Source organism: Semicossyphus pulcher, unplaced genomic scaffold (assembly GCF_022749685.1).
Source record: "Semicossyphus pulcher isolate SPU_LCO1_2020_fin unplaced genomic scaffold, fSemPul1.0.p SCAF_5, whole genome shotgun sequence".
Lineage (NCBI taxonomy): Eukaryota > Metazoa > Chordata > Actinopteri > Labriformes > Labridae > Semicossyphus > Semicossyphus pulcher.
Window position 1 is genome coordinate 11,105,911 of NW_027211726.1, and position 18,587 is coordinate 11,124,497.

Consider the following 18,587-nt stretch of genomic DNA (forward strand, 5'->3'; position numbering starts at 1 on the left):
CCATTCAGAACTGTGCATAAAGAGGATCTACTCCAGCTCACTTGGCACAACGGTCCGTGCTCTCAATCCAGCCCAGCACCCTTCCGATGGGATTTGCTAACCTTCTGCAAATGTGCCAGTGACCCAGTCTCCAAGCTTTCTCCTTTAAGGCCTGTTAAGACAGTGATTAACATCATTACAAGTGTTACTTAAATCTGCCTGTGGAGGGACATGGGAAAGAGGAAAATGTGAATAAAATGCAGCGAAGAATATAGTCACTATAAATCAAATTTGCAAAATTATGTATATAGTATAATATATAAATTTATACAACAGTTAGTTCGAAGTAATCTGATAGGACAAGAGGCATTGCGTTGAGTGCTGATATTCGGTACAACCACTCTGGGACTATTTACTATGTCTATCCCTCCGCCTCCGGTCTTCTAAGCGCAGTTAATTACCTTTCTTTCTCTTGATTGATCAAGCAGGTACCTCAGAGTCACACAGGCCACCAAAGCAACTGTCAACAGGCTCTTATTTCGGCAGCATGTAGACATGAACAAAGTAGCAAGAGTGCAGGGAAATGTTTGGGTTGCCTGGCAACAGCTCAGTTCCAGACACGCTGTGGAACTCGTTGTGTTGGTACAGAGAAAGTAATGATTAAATTAAAAAAGAATAATCCATTTTTTACTGTTTAAATGCAGCTTGTAAAACTGTTGTACAAAAGCAATGTCACATTAGAGCCCTGTGCCCCTTTGACCGAATCACAGCCGTGCTGATATTCAGTATAACAGCATTCCTTCCTGTGTGATATCGCTACAATAACGCACACCTGGGTGAAGATCTAACCTGGTAAAATACTATAAATAACACCACCTGTGTGGGTTGGTCACAAGTTTGTCGGGCCTTTAACAATGACCACACGACCGTACCTACTCAGCACAATGCAGGACAGCAGCAGCAAAAGGTGGTGGAGGGGGGGCATTAAAAGAGGGGGCTGCTTGAGAACTGCAAATTAACAAAGGAGTCAATGGCAGCAAGAGGAGAGTGTCACCGGGATTAGAAGGCAATCTGGATTAGTCAGGGGATCTGGGGCTCATGCTGCTGCTCCTGCAGGAATCGGGTGACACATGCACAAAAATGCCAAGTAAGGCAGAGAGCGCCCGAGACAAGAAGTGTGTGAGCATGTTGTTATTTGTGTTGTTTGTGTTATTTGTGTTGAGTCCTCTGCTATTTTGCAGGCTGAAATGCTCCATTGTCACATTTTAATGTTATCAGATGGAAAATCCCTCGGGAAAAAGGACGAGATATAAATGGCGATACACTCTGCTAATTCACTGTGTAACAGCTCTTTGCTTTAATATCTAGAGTTAACAAAGCACAGTCAAATATGTATTCTATCCGTTTCAGTATAACAAGCTCATATAACAAGCAGACTAATAATACTTGAGAAATCACTTAATTACCGCTCACTCTCCACAGCGCTCTAATTATAGCTTTTACAAAAGAGCAGCAGTAATGCACTTTTAAGTGTAATGGGAGTTTACCTAATTAGGCCTATCACACACAGGCATAGCCACACACACATGCACACACACACTTACACACTGGTGAGAAAACTGTCATTCAGTAATTAGTAGTGGTGATGAAACCCTCTATTACCGTTTCATTTACACGCCATCACGGGGCACAGCCGGCTGACCTGTGCGCTCGCACACAGCCGAGCTTTGTTAACAGCTTTTAAAACAGTAATATCTTTATGACACGGCTGTGGCCCAGCACACTGTGATACATTTACCCTTTTTATTTCCACAAAGCCAGTACAGTATTTTACAATTATCTACTCCAGTAATGGCGGGCCTTATATCTCGATCGCTGGTGTTAATGAGGAGGCAGGCGTGGTCTTGCTGCTGCGACTAATAGGGCCGGTCACACAGTGTAAGTAGGTGTGAATATATATATTACAGGCTAGAGGGAATGTAATAGAGGTGTTTGCTCTTATTATCACAGAGCTAGTCGGGTGACGGAATGACGCCTCTGTGAGCTAAGCAGCCAAGCATCAAATCACCCACCCAGCCAGCCGTCGCAGTGTTCAGCTCCGTGTTTTAAACCTCAACAGATGTACAAATGTGCCTCACTTGGCCCGGACAATCCAATTGTGCGCTGGGCCAATGTGAGATCAGAAACTGGACTCCCGGTGTGTTATTACATTTTATGAGTGATGGAAACCCCTTATATTACATTCAAGAAGGTTCCATCATCTGGTGCGTTGGGAAACCAGAGGCCCGAGGTTGAAATGAGGTCATTGGAGAGTTTTGCCAAGGTGGGGATTTGCTTTCTCATTTTCACCCATATAAACGGCATAAATTTTGGCCAAAAGTGTCATGGGACTTATTCAAGCATTTTTGGGGGTTCTTTTCAACACTATAGCCATGAATAAGTCATGAAAAAAAACACTCATCCAGCAGTCTAGGGACCCAGATTCAGTCCCCATGTCTTATGTTGCTTCAGAGCTGAAAGCAGTGGGCAGTGTTTCAGAGTTGGAAGCCAGCGAGGGATCATGTGCTTAGCCTTGGTAACTCCTATTAGTAATGGAGGGAATAGTTGGGATTAGGGGTGGGAATCGCAGGGTAAGTCAGGGTGAAATGCGCGATACGTGGCCCACAATAGCGCTAATATCATGATACGGCGATTCTGCCTTTATTGGATAGGACATCTGACAGGAAATGGGGAAGAGACAGAGGGTAGGACATGCACCAGAGGGCGACAAGTCGGAGAGGAACCCTAAGCCGACATTGCCTCTGTATATGGGGCGCCTGCTCTACCAACTAAGCTAAACCGTCGCTCCTGTCTGGTTGTTATTAAGTGCCAATTAAAATGACTAATGATGTGGTCAGACCAATTGTAATGCAATTTTTTTGCACAGCACTTTCACATTAGAAGTTGATGTAAATAGACACAATTTATGGTGGGAAATGGTTCAAAAAATATCTGCTAAAGTTGAAATTTGTCAAACCCTATTAGCGTTCAGATTCTTCCGATGTCACCAATTATGGTAAAGTCCCCGCGGGCGCCCAAAGCTTGATGTCTTTACAAAGACAGAACAAAAGGGAGGGCTTGGAGAAAGAGACTACGTGGCTCAATTTCATATCGTATGGATTCAACACAGATTTATTTATTCATTACAAACTGATTAAAAGCAGAAAATAAAATCAACATCTGCGGTGCAGCTTCACTTAGCTATGCGCACTCCCCTTCCCCACCCAACTGTGGTTTCAAATTTAATAGAAGATAATATGTAAACTATTGTTACTTAAAAGAGTATGTCCAGATGCCCCGCGGATTCAAGATTAGTGTTTCCAGTGCATCACTCAATAAACCCCGCTTAGATTTAAGAGGAAACAGTGTTACTGCTGCTTTTTTCTCTTTTGTTTCTCTGTCAGCCGATGAGAAACCTCTAACCAATACTTTACTCAGTAAAGTGGCAGCTATTTGTTCCTAATCATTACGCCCTGTTAAATGAGGGTAGACATGCTGTATTACAGCACACAATAGATATTGTAGGACAGATTTATTTAATTACATGTTTTAGATCTTGTTTTTGTGGGATAACATGAAGCACTATTTGCAATTAAACAGTAAATCCGCCGGAAAATACACGTCTTGTTTCCTGTCATGCTATTTGGACTGCAAGTCTAGTCTCGTCTAAACACTGGGAAATATTGACGCAAGGGGTTTGATTATATCTAATCAAACGACATTTCCGAGAGGAAACAGATTGTCCAAATGGAAATATTTGAGTGTGTGTGTCACGACTAAACAGTGGAGCATCTGTCAGAGCAGACAGAACCGAGCTGAGGTCATCCTCCCGTGGGAATGTCTTTGTCACGAAGACGTCCTGAGAAATACAATTATTCTGTGTCAAGACATTTCATACTTTCAGTGTCAGCGTGACAACACTGTGCTAAGTTATTATCATTGAGCAATGGCTGACTGTGCTTATGCAGAATTTTACTCCGACTCAATTCATGTGAAATGACTTAAAGTGTGATATGTTTGTATAAGTGATATGGAAGCGAAATGTCCTCGATACAATGAGGAGCATACAAATCCTTCCCCTATGCTGGGGAATACAAAGAAAATGGCAGCAGCAGCAGCCTCCAATTCAGACTCTGATTTCCACACGAGCTGTGTTTGAAAGCAAACACAAAGTGGAGGAAATAAAACAATATGCTTTTTTAGGGCAAATCAAAAATACAAGCAGTTTAAGAGCATGACTAATAAGAAATTAAGCCACTCGATTTCCCTTTCTCTTTCCTCCAACAGTGTGCAGTCGGTTAAGTAAAAGCATCTTCAAAGTTCTTTCTGTTCTTTTTTTGTTCTTAGGAAAATGGGAGACAGGCTTTCTGATGTGTTAAATGCATTTTGGTATTTGGAACAATACAAAACAGACATTGGCAGAAATGATTTGTGAAATAACTCGGGGTGGGAAAAGCAGTGTAACTTTTCAACACTTTTCAAGTCATTAAAGAAAGCACTCATCCACTCTTCTAAGGACCCAGGCACAGTCCCCTGTAGTATGTTGTTTCAGAGCTGAACACAGTGGTAGGCTTAGTGTTTATGAGTGGGAAGCCAGTTAGGGATCATGGGCTATGCCCTGGTAACTCTGTGGGAATGGTCGGGATGAGGGGTAGGAATCGCAGGGTAACTCACGATACGATACAGCCCACGATAACGATAATATCACGACACAGCGAGACTGCGATAATTGATATATTGCAAGAAAATCATATAATCATAACTTCTTCTTCGGCCAATTAATTTCCGTTCACATTACCCTCATTCATGTCATAAGCGCCACCGCGAGGAGTCATGATCGCAGGGAAATCGAGTCAGGACGACGATATGTTGCCGTGTCGATATCTTGTCCCACCCCTAATAATAACAGCATATTGTATAGTGTAGTGTAGTGTAGGAAAGCCTAAACATAGCATTAAGACATGCTTTTGTCTTGGCATAGAGAGCGTAGTTGTTACAGTTTTTAAACAGTTTTTTGACTCATAAAGTGAACGTAAATAATGTAAGGCTTCTGCCTCTCACTCATTAAAGATAAGAGTTTGTTTTGTGGCCGTCAGAGCCACGTTAAGCACAATCTTTAGCCAGAAATGAGATCATTAAACATATTTCCTGGCGTCACATAAAAGTCTCCATCCTGTGAAAACTAGGTTTGACTACTGCTAATGTAGCACATTTGGCAATTCCGCCCAAGTCTTCCTTGACCTTTCCTTTGCTGCCAAGTCATCACAAACGGAGAGAGTGAACAGTTCCCAGCCTTGACACTGAGTCACACACACACACACACGCCTCTACCCAGAGCCAGTGCAGCAGCCGCGCAGCAAACATCGACGGGGTGCTCGATTCATTAAAAACTGAAAATGCAAGGGGTTGAATTTTTTTTAATCAGTGCGAAGGATTTTCCAGATGGCCTCCTAAACAGGGTGTTCTCATGCTTATGTTCCCATGCCAAACTGCTGGCCTGCAAATCAAGCCGCACGTCCAACAAATATTTCATTATGAACCCACTCAAAGCACAGCAGCTCCAGTGTGTTTTATTTATCTACTGTAGTTTATGGTTTCAAAATTCTCAGGGGAAAAAATCTGCCGGGATGTGTCAAAAAACATCACAGCATTATATTCAGAAGAGAACAACAATGGGACTTCTGTCAACACAGCACAGTGCCTGTTGTAAGGATTCACCCCCCTAGAGCCGTTACGTTTTATTGGGGTTGTACGTAATGGTGCAACATAAAATAGTCCATCATTTGAAATGGGTTGGGGGGATATTTATGGTGTTCAAAAACTGTTAAATAAAAACATATAAAGCTTTGAGTGCTTTGCTGTGAAATCTCTAACTTACCAGGAGCTTAAGTGCAAACAATTCCCTTCAGGTTAATCTCGATTTACAGATTATACATAGAAATCTGTAGGTAGGGACGTCGATTTTCCGGAACGGCAAGTGTTCTGGTTTTCGTTTGTACTAAGCTTGTAGTCCGAGTAGTATTGACCAATCACGTATCAGCAGGCTGCGGCGTATGCAGGAAGAACTGGTTGTAATGACATCCCGGCTCCCATCAGCGGCTATCTGATTTAGCTTCTTATTAATCTCTATAAACAGACATCTAAAATTCAGCTTGAGATAAATTCCCTGACACAGTGTCACGAAAGCCATTCAGCGTTCAGATTTCCCGACTTCCCCGAATGCATCAGAAATGATCGATCCGACCTCTGTTCAACAAACGAGCATTTTAACAGTTGTTTTCTTCTCCTCTTGAGGACAGACCTGACAAAGCTTCATCTTTACTTTTTACAAATCTGCATCATGATGATGAAATTTCGGCAAAGGTAAGACCTGTTACGGCTATATCGTGCAGCCCTAAGATTCCCAGTGTTAAATGTGGAAAAGTCAAAGAGTGCAAAGGTGCAAGAAAGCACATGTAAAGACACCTCCACTACAAGCCTCAAAGGTGACTTCGTTCTGCAGAGAGAGTCAATAAACACATGTAGCCAAAAAGCTGAATGCTGTTTAGACGCCATTTCTGAGTGTAAAGGTCAACTGGATGGGACGCTGCAGGCAGGCAGGACTGGAGTCATGACTGGTGACTCTGCTGAGTCCAATGAGCCCCTTAGGTCATCTGTGTCGAGGGGGGATTAGGAGCGGCCGGTGATCCCATCAAAGCAATGTGTCACCAGCACCGTGTCTTACCACAGAGCCGCACACTCCAGCGAGCACTGATCCCCTTAACTGACTCTCAGCGGGCCCGGCAACTAAGGCGAGCTGACAGCAGGGCTATTTTCGTGCAGAAATCGGCCCTGTTTGGACAGGGCCACAGATAGAGATGGCAGGGGCCCATGCCATCGCTCTCTATTAAGGGAGAACGAAAAACACCGTGAGGAGCCCAGTTTGCCACTTTGCAGAAGAGAGCAACCTTTCGCTCGCGACAGCTCCCTGAAACGGATGAGGGATAAATGTGTTGTGACAGCAGCTAATAAGGTCCCTGTGATCTGCTGGTAGTGTGTCAGGGTGCAAGTTTCTGTGTGTGTGTGTGTGTGTGCGTAAGTGTCGTCTATGTTTATACTAAGAGTTTGCTTTAAACAATAGAAGCAGTGAAGGGATGGAGCAACTCAAAGAAGGTGTGTTTTGATGCAGGACTATGATACACATTTGACACGCTTGATCATCCTCTCTACTTTTATATGACAGATTAAAGAGCCAGCGGACTAAAATAGCAGCAGGAACACAAAAAATCTCTCTACAAATAGCAAGAGTAGGTCGCATTTAATAGCATGCTGGCCGCACCGATTAGCATCCCCTACTGCCTGTACTGTTACAAAATGTAGCACTATTACTACCTGCGCATTGTTTTTTACAGAGGCTAAAGTTGACAGTAGATACCCATGCACTAATGACAAATAGAGCAAAGGATTAAAAAACAATTTGCAATGCTTTTGCACCTTCTCACTAATGATAATCTGTCCCTAATACAGAGATCATGGACTAATGCCTGAACTTGGTCACCAAACTAGGAGCTAACCCAATTACTTCCTGCCCTGGACACTGCAGACATGATATATTTACCTCACCTCACCTAATGGAAATGCAGCGTGAAGAGTGACAGAGGCACACGCTCTAAAAGTCTAAGTATTTTTGGAATAACTGTTAAGTAGCTTTCAGTTGACACCTCTTTGTGCCTTTATAAGAACTTATAAAACTTGGTGTGTTCTGGTTGGTAACTTTCTTTAGAGCTTCGTCATGTCTGGCAAGCAACAGGCAGGTGTTCGTGGCCGGTTATTTTAGTTGCGTTCTTGCAGTGCTTAATAAGTGTTTTGCCAAATTAGCGCTCTGCAGAGGTTTCATCAATCTGTCTCTTAAAAAGGGCACATTCTCGGCACTTAATGATTAGAGGAGCTGCTTGTTCTCTGTGATTGTTTATGAAAAGCAGCATCAGTGCGTTTCTTTGCGGAAGAGATAGCCATGCCCGACGACAGAGCCGAGCTGCATTCAAACAAAAGGCCTTTCTCGCAGCAGACATTTGGCTCGAACAGGTGAAACTAATTCCGCTAACGATGCCTCAGCTCCATTTAGCGTCACAGTTAGCCGTGACTTGCACAGTACCAGGACCCTGGAACTAGCCAACCAATATGGATTGTATTTATTTGTAATGTTTATTGTAAAATAAACTACATACATACAGTCGTGCTGTATCTGCCTGTGATTATCTGTCGTCTCAAGGCATTCAGCTTAAAAATGTGTTGTCAAAGGATGAAGGCATCACAGCGCATCTAAAACTATTACAGCAACAATATATGTTCTTTTTCTGGAGGTAGCAGCTCAAGGAAGCCATTCATTTTCTCAATAACAGCAAAGACTTTTTGAAAGGTTCCTGCTCTTGTGTAGGTTTTTACACACTCCACACACGAAGGAAATTATTAAGTCATGTCAGATTCGACTTGTTCAACTAAGAAAGGGGCAGCTATTTGCGTCTGTTCAAGTTAAGTATTTGACAAGGTACGTTGAAAAGACGCCACTTGTCAGAACACGTGGTAGTTTGCAGTTTAAAGTAGTAATTTGAAGAGCTAAGTTTTGTTGTCTTTGGCGGCACCTATGGCGAGAAACGGTACTTGCAGAGCACACTTCCTAGATATCCATACAGTGTCGCATGTGTGATGTCCACGGTTTCCCGGCTGTCGGTCGCTTTCCTTTTTAGACTGTTTGCCTTCATCTGAGCGTCGAGTTTGTTTCTTTTTCTTTGGATTTTTACTTATTTTTGAAGTTGTATCTGTAGTCATCCATCATTTCTTTGTTTGTTCAGCCATAGTAGATTACTGTTTACTCACTGTTAACACTTGCAGAGAGAAAAGCAGCCGCTTAGCTCCGCCTACCCTCTCTGGCAGACCAACCACTGCTGGGTGATGGAAAACGCGTCACTAACTGGGCGCCGCTTGTGATTTTTTCTGCGGAAGTCGCACCAGACAGCCACTCTGTAATACTGCAAACGTAAAGGCTTTCATCAGTGGGCCATGGGCTCAATCATTGTGTTACCTCATTCGGCAATAGATAGTGACATTTATTTAAATGATAAATCTTCCACATTATCACACTAATGTTCATATTACAGAATATGGTGCTGTTTCCATGATCATGCATACTGGATTATTGATAAAGCTGTGCTTTAGAGAAACCTGCAGAGGATCCGGGCAGACTCCAGCCCACCTCCACTACCCATTCGTATCCGGAGGAGGGGTGCGAGCGGGATCGATGGCATGCCGGGATGCTATTAGAGCCGAGGCGGCCAGGCAGCCACGACTTCAAAAGCAAAGTGTGGGAGGAGAAATAACACAAGGTAATTATCTGGGCCCCGCTAGCTAGCACTGAGGTAATCTGTAGGGTGGAGGAGGAGGGGGGCTGTGGAGGTGGTGTTCAGGATGTCTGCCCGTATTTACCTCAACCCGCTGCACTCTGCTCACTCCGGCAATGCCGAGAGAGAAGACAACAACTTCACCGACCACATTATGCACCATTTTTACCTGACATCTTTCAGATCTTGTGCAACCTGCAGCAGAAATAAATCAATGCTTATGTGATACATAAAGCTGGAAAATTCTATAATCATTAAATTGCTGGCCAGAAAAAAAAAGACTAAAAAAGCAGTCAGCTTACTGAATCACATCTCAACCTGTCGCCCTGCAACTGAAGCCAAATTACCCGGCAAGGTAAGAAGCCATCTGCTTTTCCAGTTATCTTAAAAGTCATGATGAGGGAGAATCCATTAAGCAAATACTTGATGAGCATCTGGGCGGCGAGTCATCCCAAAGTCAAGAAAAGTTCCACTTATCTGACTGCAGCTCACACAATTTGATTTTATTGGTTAACAAACATGAAATTCAATCAAATCCTGACGGAGGAACATCTGCACGCATTTTAATTTTCTGATCGCTCATTTGGAAGTGCACACAAATAATCCATTCAGAGCAATTTAATATAATTTGCTTCCTCTGATCCTGAATGTTTCTCATTTGTGTAATCAAATATAACAGCAATAATCACTGGTACGACTATTCCACTCCACGCCTAAAAGCTCGCTCCGCAGTGACTCATTTCTAATGGAAAGACAACACAAATTACACGGCGAGGAAAAGATCAGTCTGTTTTTCGTACACAGGAATGATGACACGCTCACACATGCTCTTAAAATAGAGAGCAATTATAAAAACTGCCGGATCAGCGAGCTAACTCCGATGTGCGTCCATATAGCAGACTTATTTCTGCTTCCCGTGCAGGTAATAAGTTAAAAGGTCAGTAGGCTGTTATGGCTCCAATTAGTGCAACACTTCAAATCAGCACTGTAGCTCATCATCAGCGGCGGCGGGCCGATGCTTTGAGATTTCAACAAAGCTAATTGCAGAATAATGAGCACAAGCCGATGCTATAGCGCTGCGAGATGCACCCGGAGATGATCCCGAGGGGTGGTTTAGAGGTCGTGTACAGCGCTTCGATTAGAGTCACGGATCAACACAGAGGTCGGGTTTCAAGCGAGGAGGCAGAGGTTGCGGTTAAAGTGCAGGGTCAGCTTTAAGACCCTTGGAAGGAAAACTCCACCTGATGTTCTTTGAGCGTGGTCTCTTGGGAGCTGAGGTTAGCTGTTTTGCACTTAAGAATCTAAACATTTTAAAGTGGAAATATTTACTGTTTTTCTTTAACCTTCCAATACATTGGTGTTCCTCATCTTGTCTTTACTCCTCATTTAATCGGCAAAATGTCTTCATGAGCAGACACTAAAAACAGTTTGTAGAATTACTTCAGTTCAAAAAGGCCCCGCAGGCAAATTCATAGCCTGCAGGCTGATCCTGTGCCCTTCTCTTGGCACCATCCTTGATCTGAGTGCCCCAGACGTTCCTCGGTCACCCTGCAACATATGGAGCTGCTGACAGTTTTGACCAGACTTTTTATAATTCCAGGACAAACACAGGGGATTATATCTACATTCCCTGTTCCCAATATGAAACATTAAGAAGACCTCTCAAAGGTTGTCCTCAGGAAAGGTTTTTCCCATAGATTAAATGTAATGCTCCTTGAAAACTACGCCCTCATACTTTTGGCAAGACAGACTTTCCTCATTGATATCTCCGTGATGGCTGAACCGATTTTTACAATTCAAACTGCATTACAAACATCCATCTCCTTTTGTTCTCTTGGTTTGAATTACAAAGATGGGCCTTGAAGGAGCAATTCTCCCCTGGAAAAAGTCACTGTCGGTCAAAGCTGGTGTTCTCTGTAATCGATAGAAGCAATGATATTTGAAATTGGTGCCATAGCTGTGGAGAAAGTTGTGCAAACAGTTTGTGGTTTCGCCCATTCTACATTCCTACAACATCCAGCGTGCATTGCGCCCCTCCCTCTGAAAGGAATGGCCCAACTGGCGAGACGCTGGAGTTAAGTACTACCATGTTGGCTGCAGGCAATGCCTCAGAGCGGTACAGAATCCGAAATATGACGAGAATATAGGATCGTCTAAAAAATCTTCAGGTCTGCAGTCCTCCACCAGATGACGCGTTTCATGTAGTCTGGCGGAGGTTTTCCAGGGCCACAATGGCATTAGCTCCCCATAATAGCATGATAGGACTGAGGTTGAAAATCGGCGAGCTGGCCCTTTAAGGCAGTGTCATCTATTTGAATGCATAACAACGGTAGCAGGCTAGCTTCTAAATTCCCAGTGGAAGATAGTAAGCCTAGCTTGCAACTGTAGCTGTAAAAGAGTGGAGTAAAATCTGAGCTGTGTGGTGCTGTGTATTGGATCCAGGATCCTCAGCTGTGACCACTTTTACACAATGATTCCTCAGTAAGACAGTGATTGGTCACATGACACCAAAGTGTCAAGAAAACTTAAGCCATCTTCAACTGATCCATCTAGTCTAGTCTGATTCTGACACTTAAAATCACTTTACAAACCAAGGCTACCAGAGTTAGCAGGAAGCATTACAACCAGGGGCATTGTGGGATTAAGTGTTCACTGGTGGGTATTTCATCAGTATGAGTAAAGGTTAAACCTGGACGTTGAAGATTTTGTGGAGACAGTCTGAGGATTCAAACAGCAAGTTAACTTCCACCACCTCTTTAACTTTAAAGCAACAGCTGACTGCACGGCGGACGACTTTGTATGCCACAGCAGCGCTGACCCTGAGCCCACAGGTCAGACTGCGCCGCCTCACTCTCTATGATGTATCACTAATAAACAACAGGGCAGGCCGGAGCCAAGCACCCTATAACAAGGCCAAAACACTGGTCCACTTCCACGATGACACCTTGATGAATATACTCTCCAGACTAATCAATGACACCGCAGCAGCAGGAGCCGACCTGCCAACCAGTTGGTCAGGCGGTGTGACAGGCTCACACACTCCCAGGGCCACCGTCAGTAAATTAGAGCAGGTGTTAAATCAGCCGCTAATTAACCAACAAACACCACAAAAGTGTAAAAAAAACAAATATACACACGTTACACACACACTTACACCTTCATGGCTTCAATGACAGGGCCTGTGACCTTGTTGTGTATTGTAAGGTGGTGTCTCTCACTTCAGGACACCCACTATGAAATTAATATTGTTTGATGTTGCCACTGATAGCTAGCTAGACAACTTTAGCTGTCTTAAACTGATAAAGCTAACGCCTCCGTGCCTCATTGCCTCGCAATATTGCACCGGAATCTGAAAGCAGAAAATTGCCTGAGTTCAACACGAACGCTGTGTACTCAAAGCAGACGTTTAACATCAATATGAGCTTTAAAAGGCGTAACTCTGAGGTCCGATACAACTTTTAAAAGCCAATTGTTGGAGCCGATAGTGTGAAGGCAACCAGGAAGCCCTGTGGTGTGTCTGTGTGCGAGAGTGTGTAAGTCCTGCTTGTTTCAATGAGCCAATTACATCTAAGAGAGGAAGCGATCTTTAATCCAGCCTTGTGCAGAGTGTGTATTGAATCTCCCTGCAAAATGTCTGAGGTATAGGATTTCTATGAAGTGTCTGAGAGAGATAAAAGCCTCCAAGTTCTCCTCTAATATGCATGATTTGAAGGTTTACCACAAAACACTGGTAATGATACGTGAATTTATGCAGGCATAAAAAGTTTTGCATTCATCTCCTCCAGTGAAAATCAAGTGTTTAACATTGTAAACAGTGTTTTTCATGTGCTACAAGACATATCAGGGACAACATCAGCAGTCATCTCCATGGCTGGGCCTGTCTGCTTTTAAACTGCAGTGTACCAAGGACAGGCTGAACAACACGATTTCAGATTGGCAGGTTTGTGATGTCATAAACCTAAGGAGCCAATCCCGTTAATGGACGGGGTGACGCTATGCATATCATTATAACCTATGGCAACCACTTCGGCGATGTCCAAGCCAGCTGTAACCGTCATCGTAATGTTTGCAAACTCACTACTGATTGCTAACGTTAACGTTACTACTAATTACTACATTACAAGCTAGCTGTAGGCTGTATCGAGGCCTGGGATGTCAGAACGCCTTTTATGAAACATTTGCTCAATGTTACATAAAAACAAAGGTAGAACATGCTCACTGTGACATTCTGAGGATCTCTTCAGGATGTTAGTACGGCCTGAACTATCAGAACGTGATTTATTAAACGTTCCTGAATTGTGATTTGAACATTTTCACGGCCACTTTCTGGACATTTCAGAGAACGTTCTCCTACTATTCAAAGGAACATTCTCAGAACCAAATAAAAACCTCCCTCTCAAAACATTACAAGAAAATCGCACTAACATTCTCCGAACGTTCTTAGAACAAAACGTTCCAGCTGGGAGGATTTTTACAAGGTAATAAAACATATTTTGCAGAAAAAAACATATCAGACACTATTTATTATTCCAAGCAGAGCATTTTATATGTCTTAAAACATGACTGGAGCTGGTCTTTAATATTTAAACAATAAGTATAAGGCAGCATCAGCTGGGGTAAAATGGAGAATCTAAATGATTAATTAAAACACCACAGCAGGCGTCGGATTGGCTCAGTGGTTAAATTGGCGGCCCATGTACAGAAGCTATAGTCGATGCAGTGGCCCGAGGTTCAACTCCCACCCTCGGCCTTTTGCCTCGTGTCATCCCCCATTCTCTCTTCCCCTGTGTCCAACACTATCCACTGTCCTCTCTCTCTCTATATATATATAAAGGCATAACAGGCCCTAAACTTAATCTTAAAAAAAAACCACCACAGCTACGTAAGCAAAAGTCCAAACAGGCTGAAAATACATTATTAACTTCAGATGCAGATGCAGCTGCAACTGCGTTACACCTACAACACATACCCATTCTAATTAAGGACGGCTTATACTTCAGTATGACTACATATAAGTGCAGAATATCATATTAAACATCTATTAATACCAAAATACAGAGAATCTATTTGGGTAGGTTCCTTATATATATCCTGTGCATGGACACTGATGCTGTAGATTGACGATAAATTGGTAAAAAATACATATTAATAATTAACAAGCAGTAGGATTAAGATACATTAGTAACAGAGCATGCCTTGCCAACCCGCCACAACAAAAGCAATTATACTATTTTTCATGTTCAACAGTGTTAATGCCTCAGAAGCCCTTTCACCTCGCCGAGATAAAGAACCTTCAGGGTTATGCGTTACTGTTTGCTCAAAAGGACTCAAAATTGATACAGCACGCCGTGACAAGCATCCCATTCACAGCTGCCAGCAGCATTCAGCCCCGTCACCGGGTGAATGTTTTCGTATATCTGTGCTGTTTATTCTAGCTGCTATCTCCTCTCTGCTCCGAGGCCTTATAGAGCCTCTCAGGCTGATTGACAGAAAGAGGTTCAGGCTCCTGCCAGACAAGCATGATTGACGTCCTCGAGATGGATGAGAGCCAGGGAGGATTTTACTGTCACTCTTTGGACGTGCAGAGGGCTCAAAGATGGCAGAAGGTTAATGTGCTTTAGAATCAGCGCTTTGCACGTGATGACTGCACAAGCTTATTTATGTAATGATGAGCTCCTCTGAATGTTCGCATCAGCTGTGGTTTTGTAGTATGTGCTGTAAGGCGTGGTTGCTATGGCATTATAGCAAAACATTACCTACTTCCCTTTAACCGCTGAAGCCAAAACCCAAATGTAGGCTACCTGCAGTTTCACTTTGTCTTGCGACCTGTTTGCTTCGAGTGAGAGCTCTGCTTTCATCAATAATTACAAAATTAACAACAAAAAAACATGCCAACTCCAATGCAACTCTTTTATGCTTTCCAAGAGGTAACACAGAGAATGACTTGGAGTCTCTCTGTGAAAGCGTACATGACAGGATCTCATCACTCATCACACGCATGTACTGACACACCCAGACGCGCACACACAACAGCAGAGCAGCCGCAGACGCAACAGGTGGGGTCTGTTTCTTACTTTTTTGTCCTCTCTCTGGCTTGCTGACGGCCCATCCCTGCTGTGGTTGTCAGCGGACGGCCTGCCGCTGTCGTCCAGTTCGTTCTGCTGATTGGCACCTGACCGAGGAGAGCCCAGAGGGCGAGGCTCCGGCTGCTGAAGGCCGCTCTGGACCTCCATCTTCCTCTGCAGTGCCTAGGAGAGGAAATGCAGGATGGAGGAAAATAAAAGACAAGTAAAAGAGTATAAATTAGACAGGTACACAACTCAGAAAGTCAAACTCACACTGATCTGAGTGCACTTCCTTGACATCTGTTTTTTTAGATACCTTATTAAAGCTTAAATTTAGCATTTGCGTGCAAACAAGTAAGCTGTCTTGCATCAAGGCCTTACGAAAGATCCTACTAATGCACTGCTTTAGTCCGTACTTATCTATAAGCTATCTACTTTAAATAAATACATGTATATTATTATAATATATATAAATGTAGGCTATTTAATAATAAACAAAGAAAGCCAAGGGTGAACAAGAGATGACAGTGAAACATACAAACATATTTAGCTTCGCGTTTACATAGTACGTAGACTTCATTTGCATACTTCTATTGTGTTTAATAATAATCCAGACTGCGGCTAACACTTCAGCCCCTTGTAATGATTGCTGTAGCTTTGTGTGATGAAAAAAGGTGTAAATAAACAAATATTAACCAGACAGATAAAAATCAGCTGTTCAAAAACATCAGCATTTTTCTAACACAGAAACAAGGAACATTGGGGCAGCAGTGTTCTTGAAATAAAGAGGCTCCCTATATACTGATGTGGGAAAGTAAGCACTAAAGTGTTTACAAAGCACTGATCCTATTCAGAGATTTTTTGGCATGTCAAAGCAGGAAAAGCACAGGTGTTATATACACAGAAATGATGCCTGGTGGTGAGCTGGTTCCCTGATCTGGGTGTTTTGCATGCTCGTTCACTGTCACGGTTCACTGGGGCACTTTATGGAGCAGAGCCATTGTAAGCAACGTTTGATACACGCGCTTCTCCTGCCATGACAAGCCAAAATGTCGTGTGATAGATCTATGGTTTCCAATTAAAGTGCATGTATAAATCCAAACTCAAAAGCGGCGTAAAATGAATCCCTACCAACTGCAGGGTTCTGCACTGCGGCTGACCCCGACCTCTGACCTCATCTGCCTCTGACAGTGGATGACCAAAACCAGGATTGTTCTCATGAATTACTTATTATTAAAATCCTATTTATTTGATTTGATGAAAGCCTTAACAGAAACACTATAGCATTATTTAAGCCTTGTTTCCTTGTGAAACTTAAAGACTGAGTGCAAAAAAAGCCATTAAAGGTTTTCACCTTTAACTTTACCGGAAAATGAGAAACATCCTTAGGATTTGATGGTGTTTACAAGTTAGCTGGGATAAGTTTCATTGCACTTTAACAGCAGCAAGCGCACCTTAAAGTCCCCAAACAATAAAGCAGGCAAGAACAAAGTAAAGAAAAGTCACCTTGTCCAAAGGACAGATCAAAAACTATCCATCTAAAATCAGATGCTGGCTGGTGTTTAGCACCGAGTTGCTTCATTCTGCATTCTGGGGCCATCAATAAGTTATGAGGTCAGTTAGCTGTTCTCTCAGGTGAGATGGGCTGTCTCATAAATACATCTCCTGAAGGACTTTTTACCAAACACTTTAACAGGGCTGCAACACGCTGACACCATCGGCAAAGGTTACAATTTCTTGGCGCCTTGAAATCACGGTTGAACGCACCTGTTGCCCTTGGTTAATTAACCCTGTGACGTATGGTGTGACGTGAACCTGCAAACATTAATGTAGAAGAGAGAAAAAGCTGCTTATTGTGGCTAATAGTGATTAACAGTTAATAGTATGGCTTATATTTTCGATGATATTGAAACCGTTTAAGTATCTGTACTCGGGCTAGCGACCTAACAGGTAAATTTTGAGTTGACTGTTGTTAAAAGGTTTAAAGTTGGCTCCTTCCTGACTTGCTAATGTGCATCCGCCTGTTTCGCGTCAAATGCACGCCCGGAGGCAATGAAGCTGCAGACAGCAGTGGACCTTTTCCTTGATACAGGTAAAACATCTCCAACAAAACATTATCTGACGTTGTCCCGGCTTCGAGCAACTTATAAACATCAAAACGAGGGGTTGTCGCCGCTGGCAGGTCTTTTAGAACTGTATCCGTGTTATTACGGTACCTTAAACTGCGCATGGCGGCGGCACACTAACGCAAACAAGTCCCAAAAGAATGAAATACCTCTGTCACTTCTTGGCTCTTCGTTATGTCAAAAGCATAACAAGAGGAAGATGCGGTAGTGCAACTTGCTTTACATCTCTGTGGTTGCTGTGACGCGGAAAGCCACGGCAGTCGGGGGCAGAACAACAGGCAACCGGTTCATTTAGTTGTATGAGAAGTTATTCCGTCAACACCCTGCAGACAGGCTGCGAGACACTTCATTCACCGCCGAGGAGCAGGCAGTAAACGGTGTCAAAGCTGCACAACCCGCCGCCGCTGCTGCTGTCACGGCGGGCGTGTCTCCGCGAGCTGTCACCAAACAAACCCTCCTCCTGGTTACAGAGAGCCCGTGTCAAAAGTGGTGCCTTCAGGTGCTCCTCGAAATATACTGTGTCCTTCGGCAAAATGTTGCCGATGACTTTCCAATGTTTAAACGCAAAAACTTTCTGTTTTTCTACCCGAGCCTGTCAAAAACACAATTTAAAAATTAAAATTTCTGTCTATACCGAAAAATGCATAGGCAATGTATTGTTTTGTTGGCAATAACAAGTCAACAAAGTCAATAAAATACACATTTCTAACTGTTCAATTCAAAAGTAATGTTGTACTGTATGTTCCAGCTGTAGCCACAATAAGCAAAAACAAATTCAAAAACAGAGTGTGTACATAGTGCAGACATTAGCATAATTTCCTTCTAAACATCTTACTATTTCCTACAATTTATTAATGCAGCTCTACTACTGAGGGAGGAGTCGACCTATCCTGTTTGAGGTGAGGTGAAGTCAGACCAGTAATTCAGTAAGTCAGTGCATCTGCTTAGTAATAGAGATAAAGTAGCCACCACAGTGTAGAGAAGGTGTTGTAAGTCAATAA

The 18,587-nt window shown here is 43.1% G+C and overlaps 1 protein-coding gene across 2 annotated transcripts in view; it reads right to left on the reverse strand.

Moving 5' to 3' along the window:
- Positions 1-17,939, reverse strand: part of rbms3 (RNA binding motif, single stranded interacting protein) — a 320,758-nt gene extending 302,819 nt beyond the window's left edge. For both annotated transcript variants that reach the window (XM_069681044.1, XM_069681042.1), the window contains exons 1-2: positions 17,736-17,939; positions 15,470-15,643 (exon numbers count right to left, since the gene is read on the reverse strand). In XM_069681044.1, the coding sequence (XP_069537145.1) occupies positions 15,470-15,628 (159 nt within the window). In that variant the 5' untranslated portion in view covers positions 15,629-15,643; positions 17,736-17,939. The remainder of the gene's footprint in view (positions 1-15,469; positions 15,644-17,735) is intronic.
- Between the last annotated feature and the right edge of the window lie 648 nt (positions 17,940-18,587).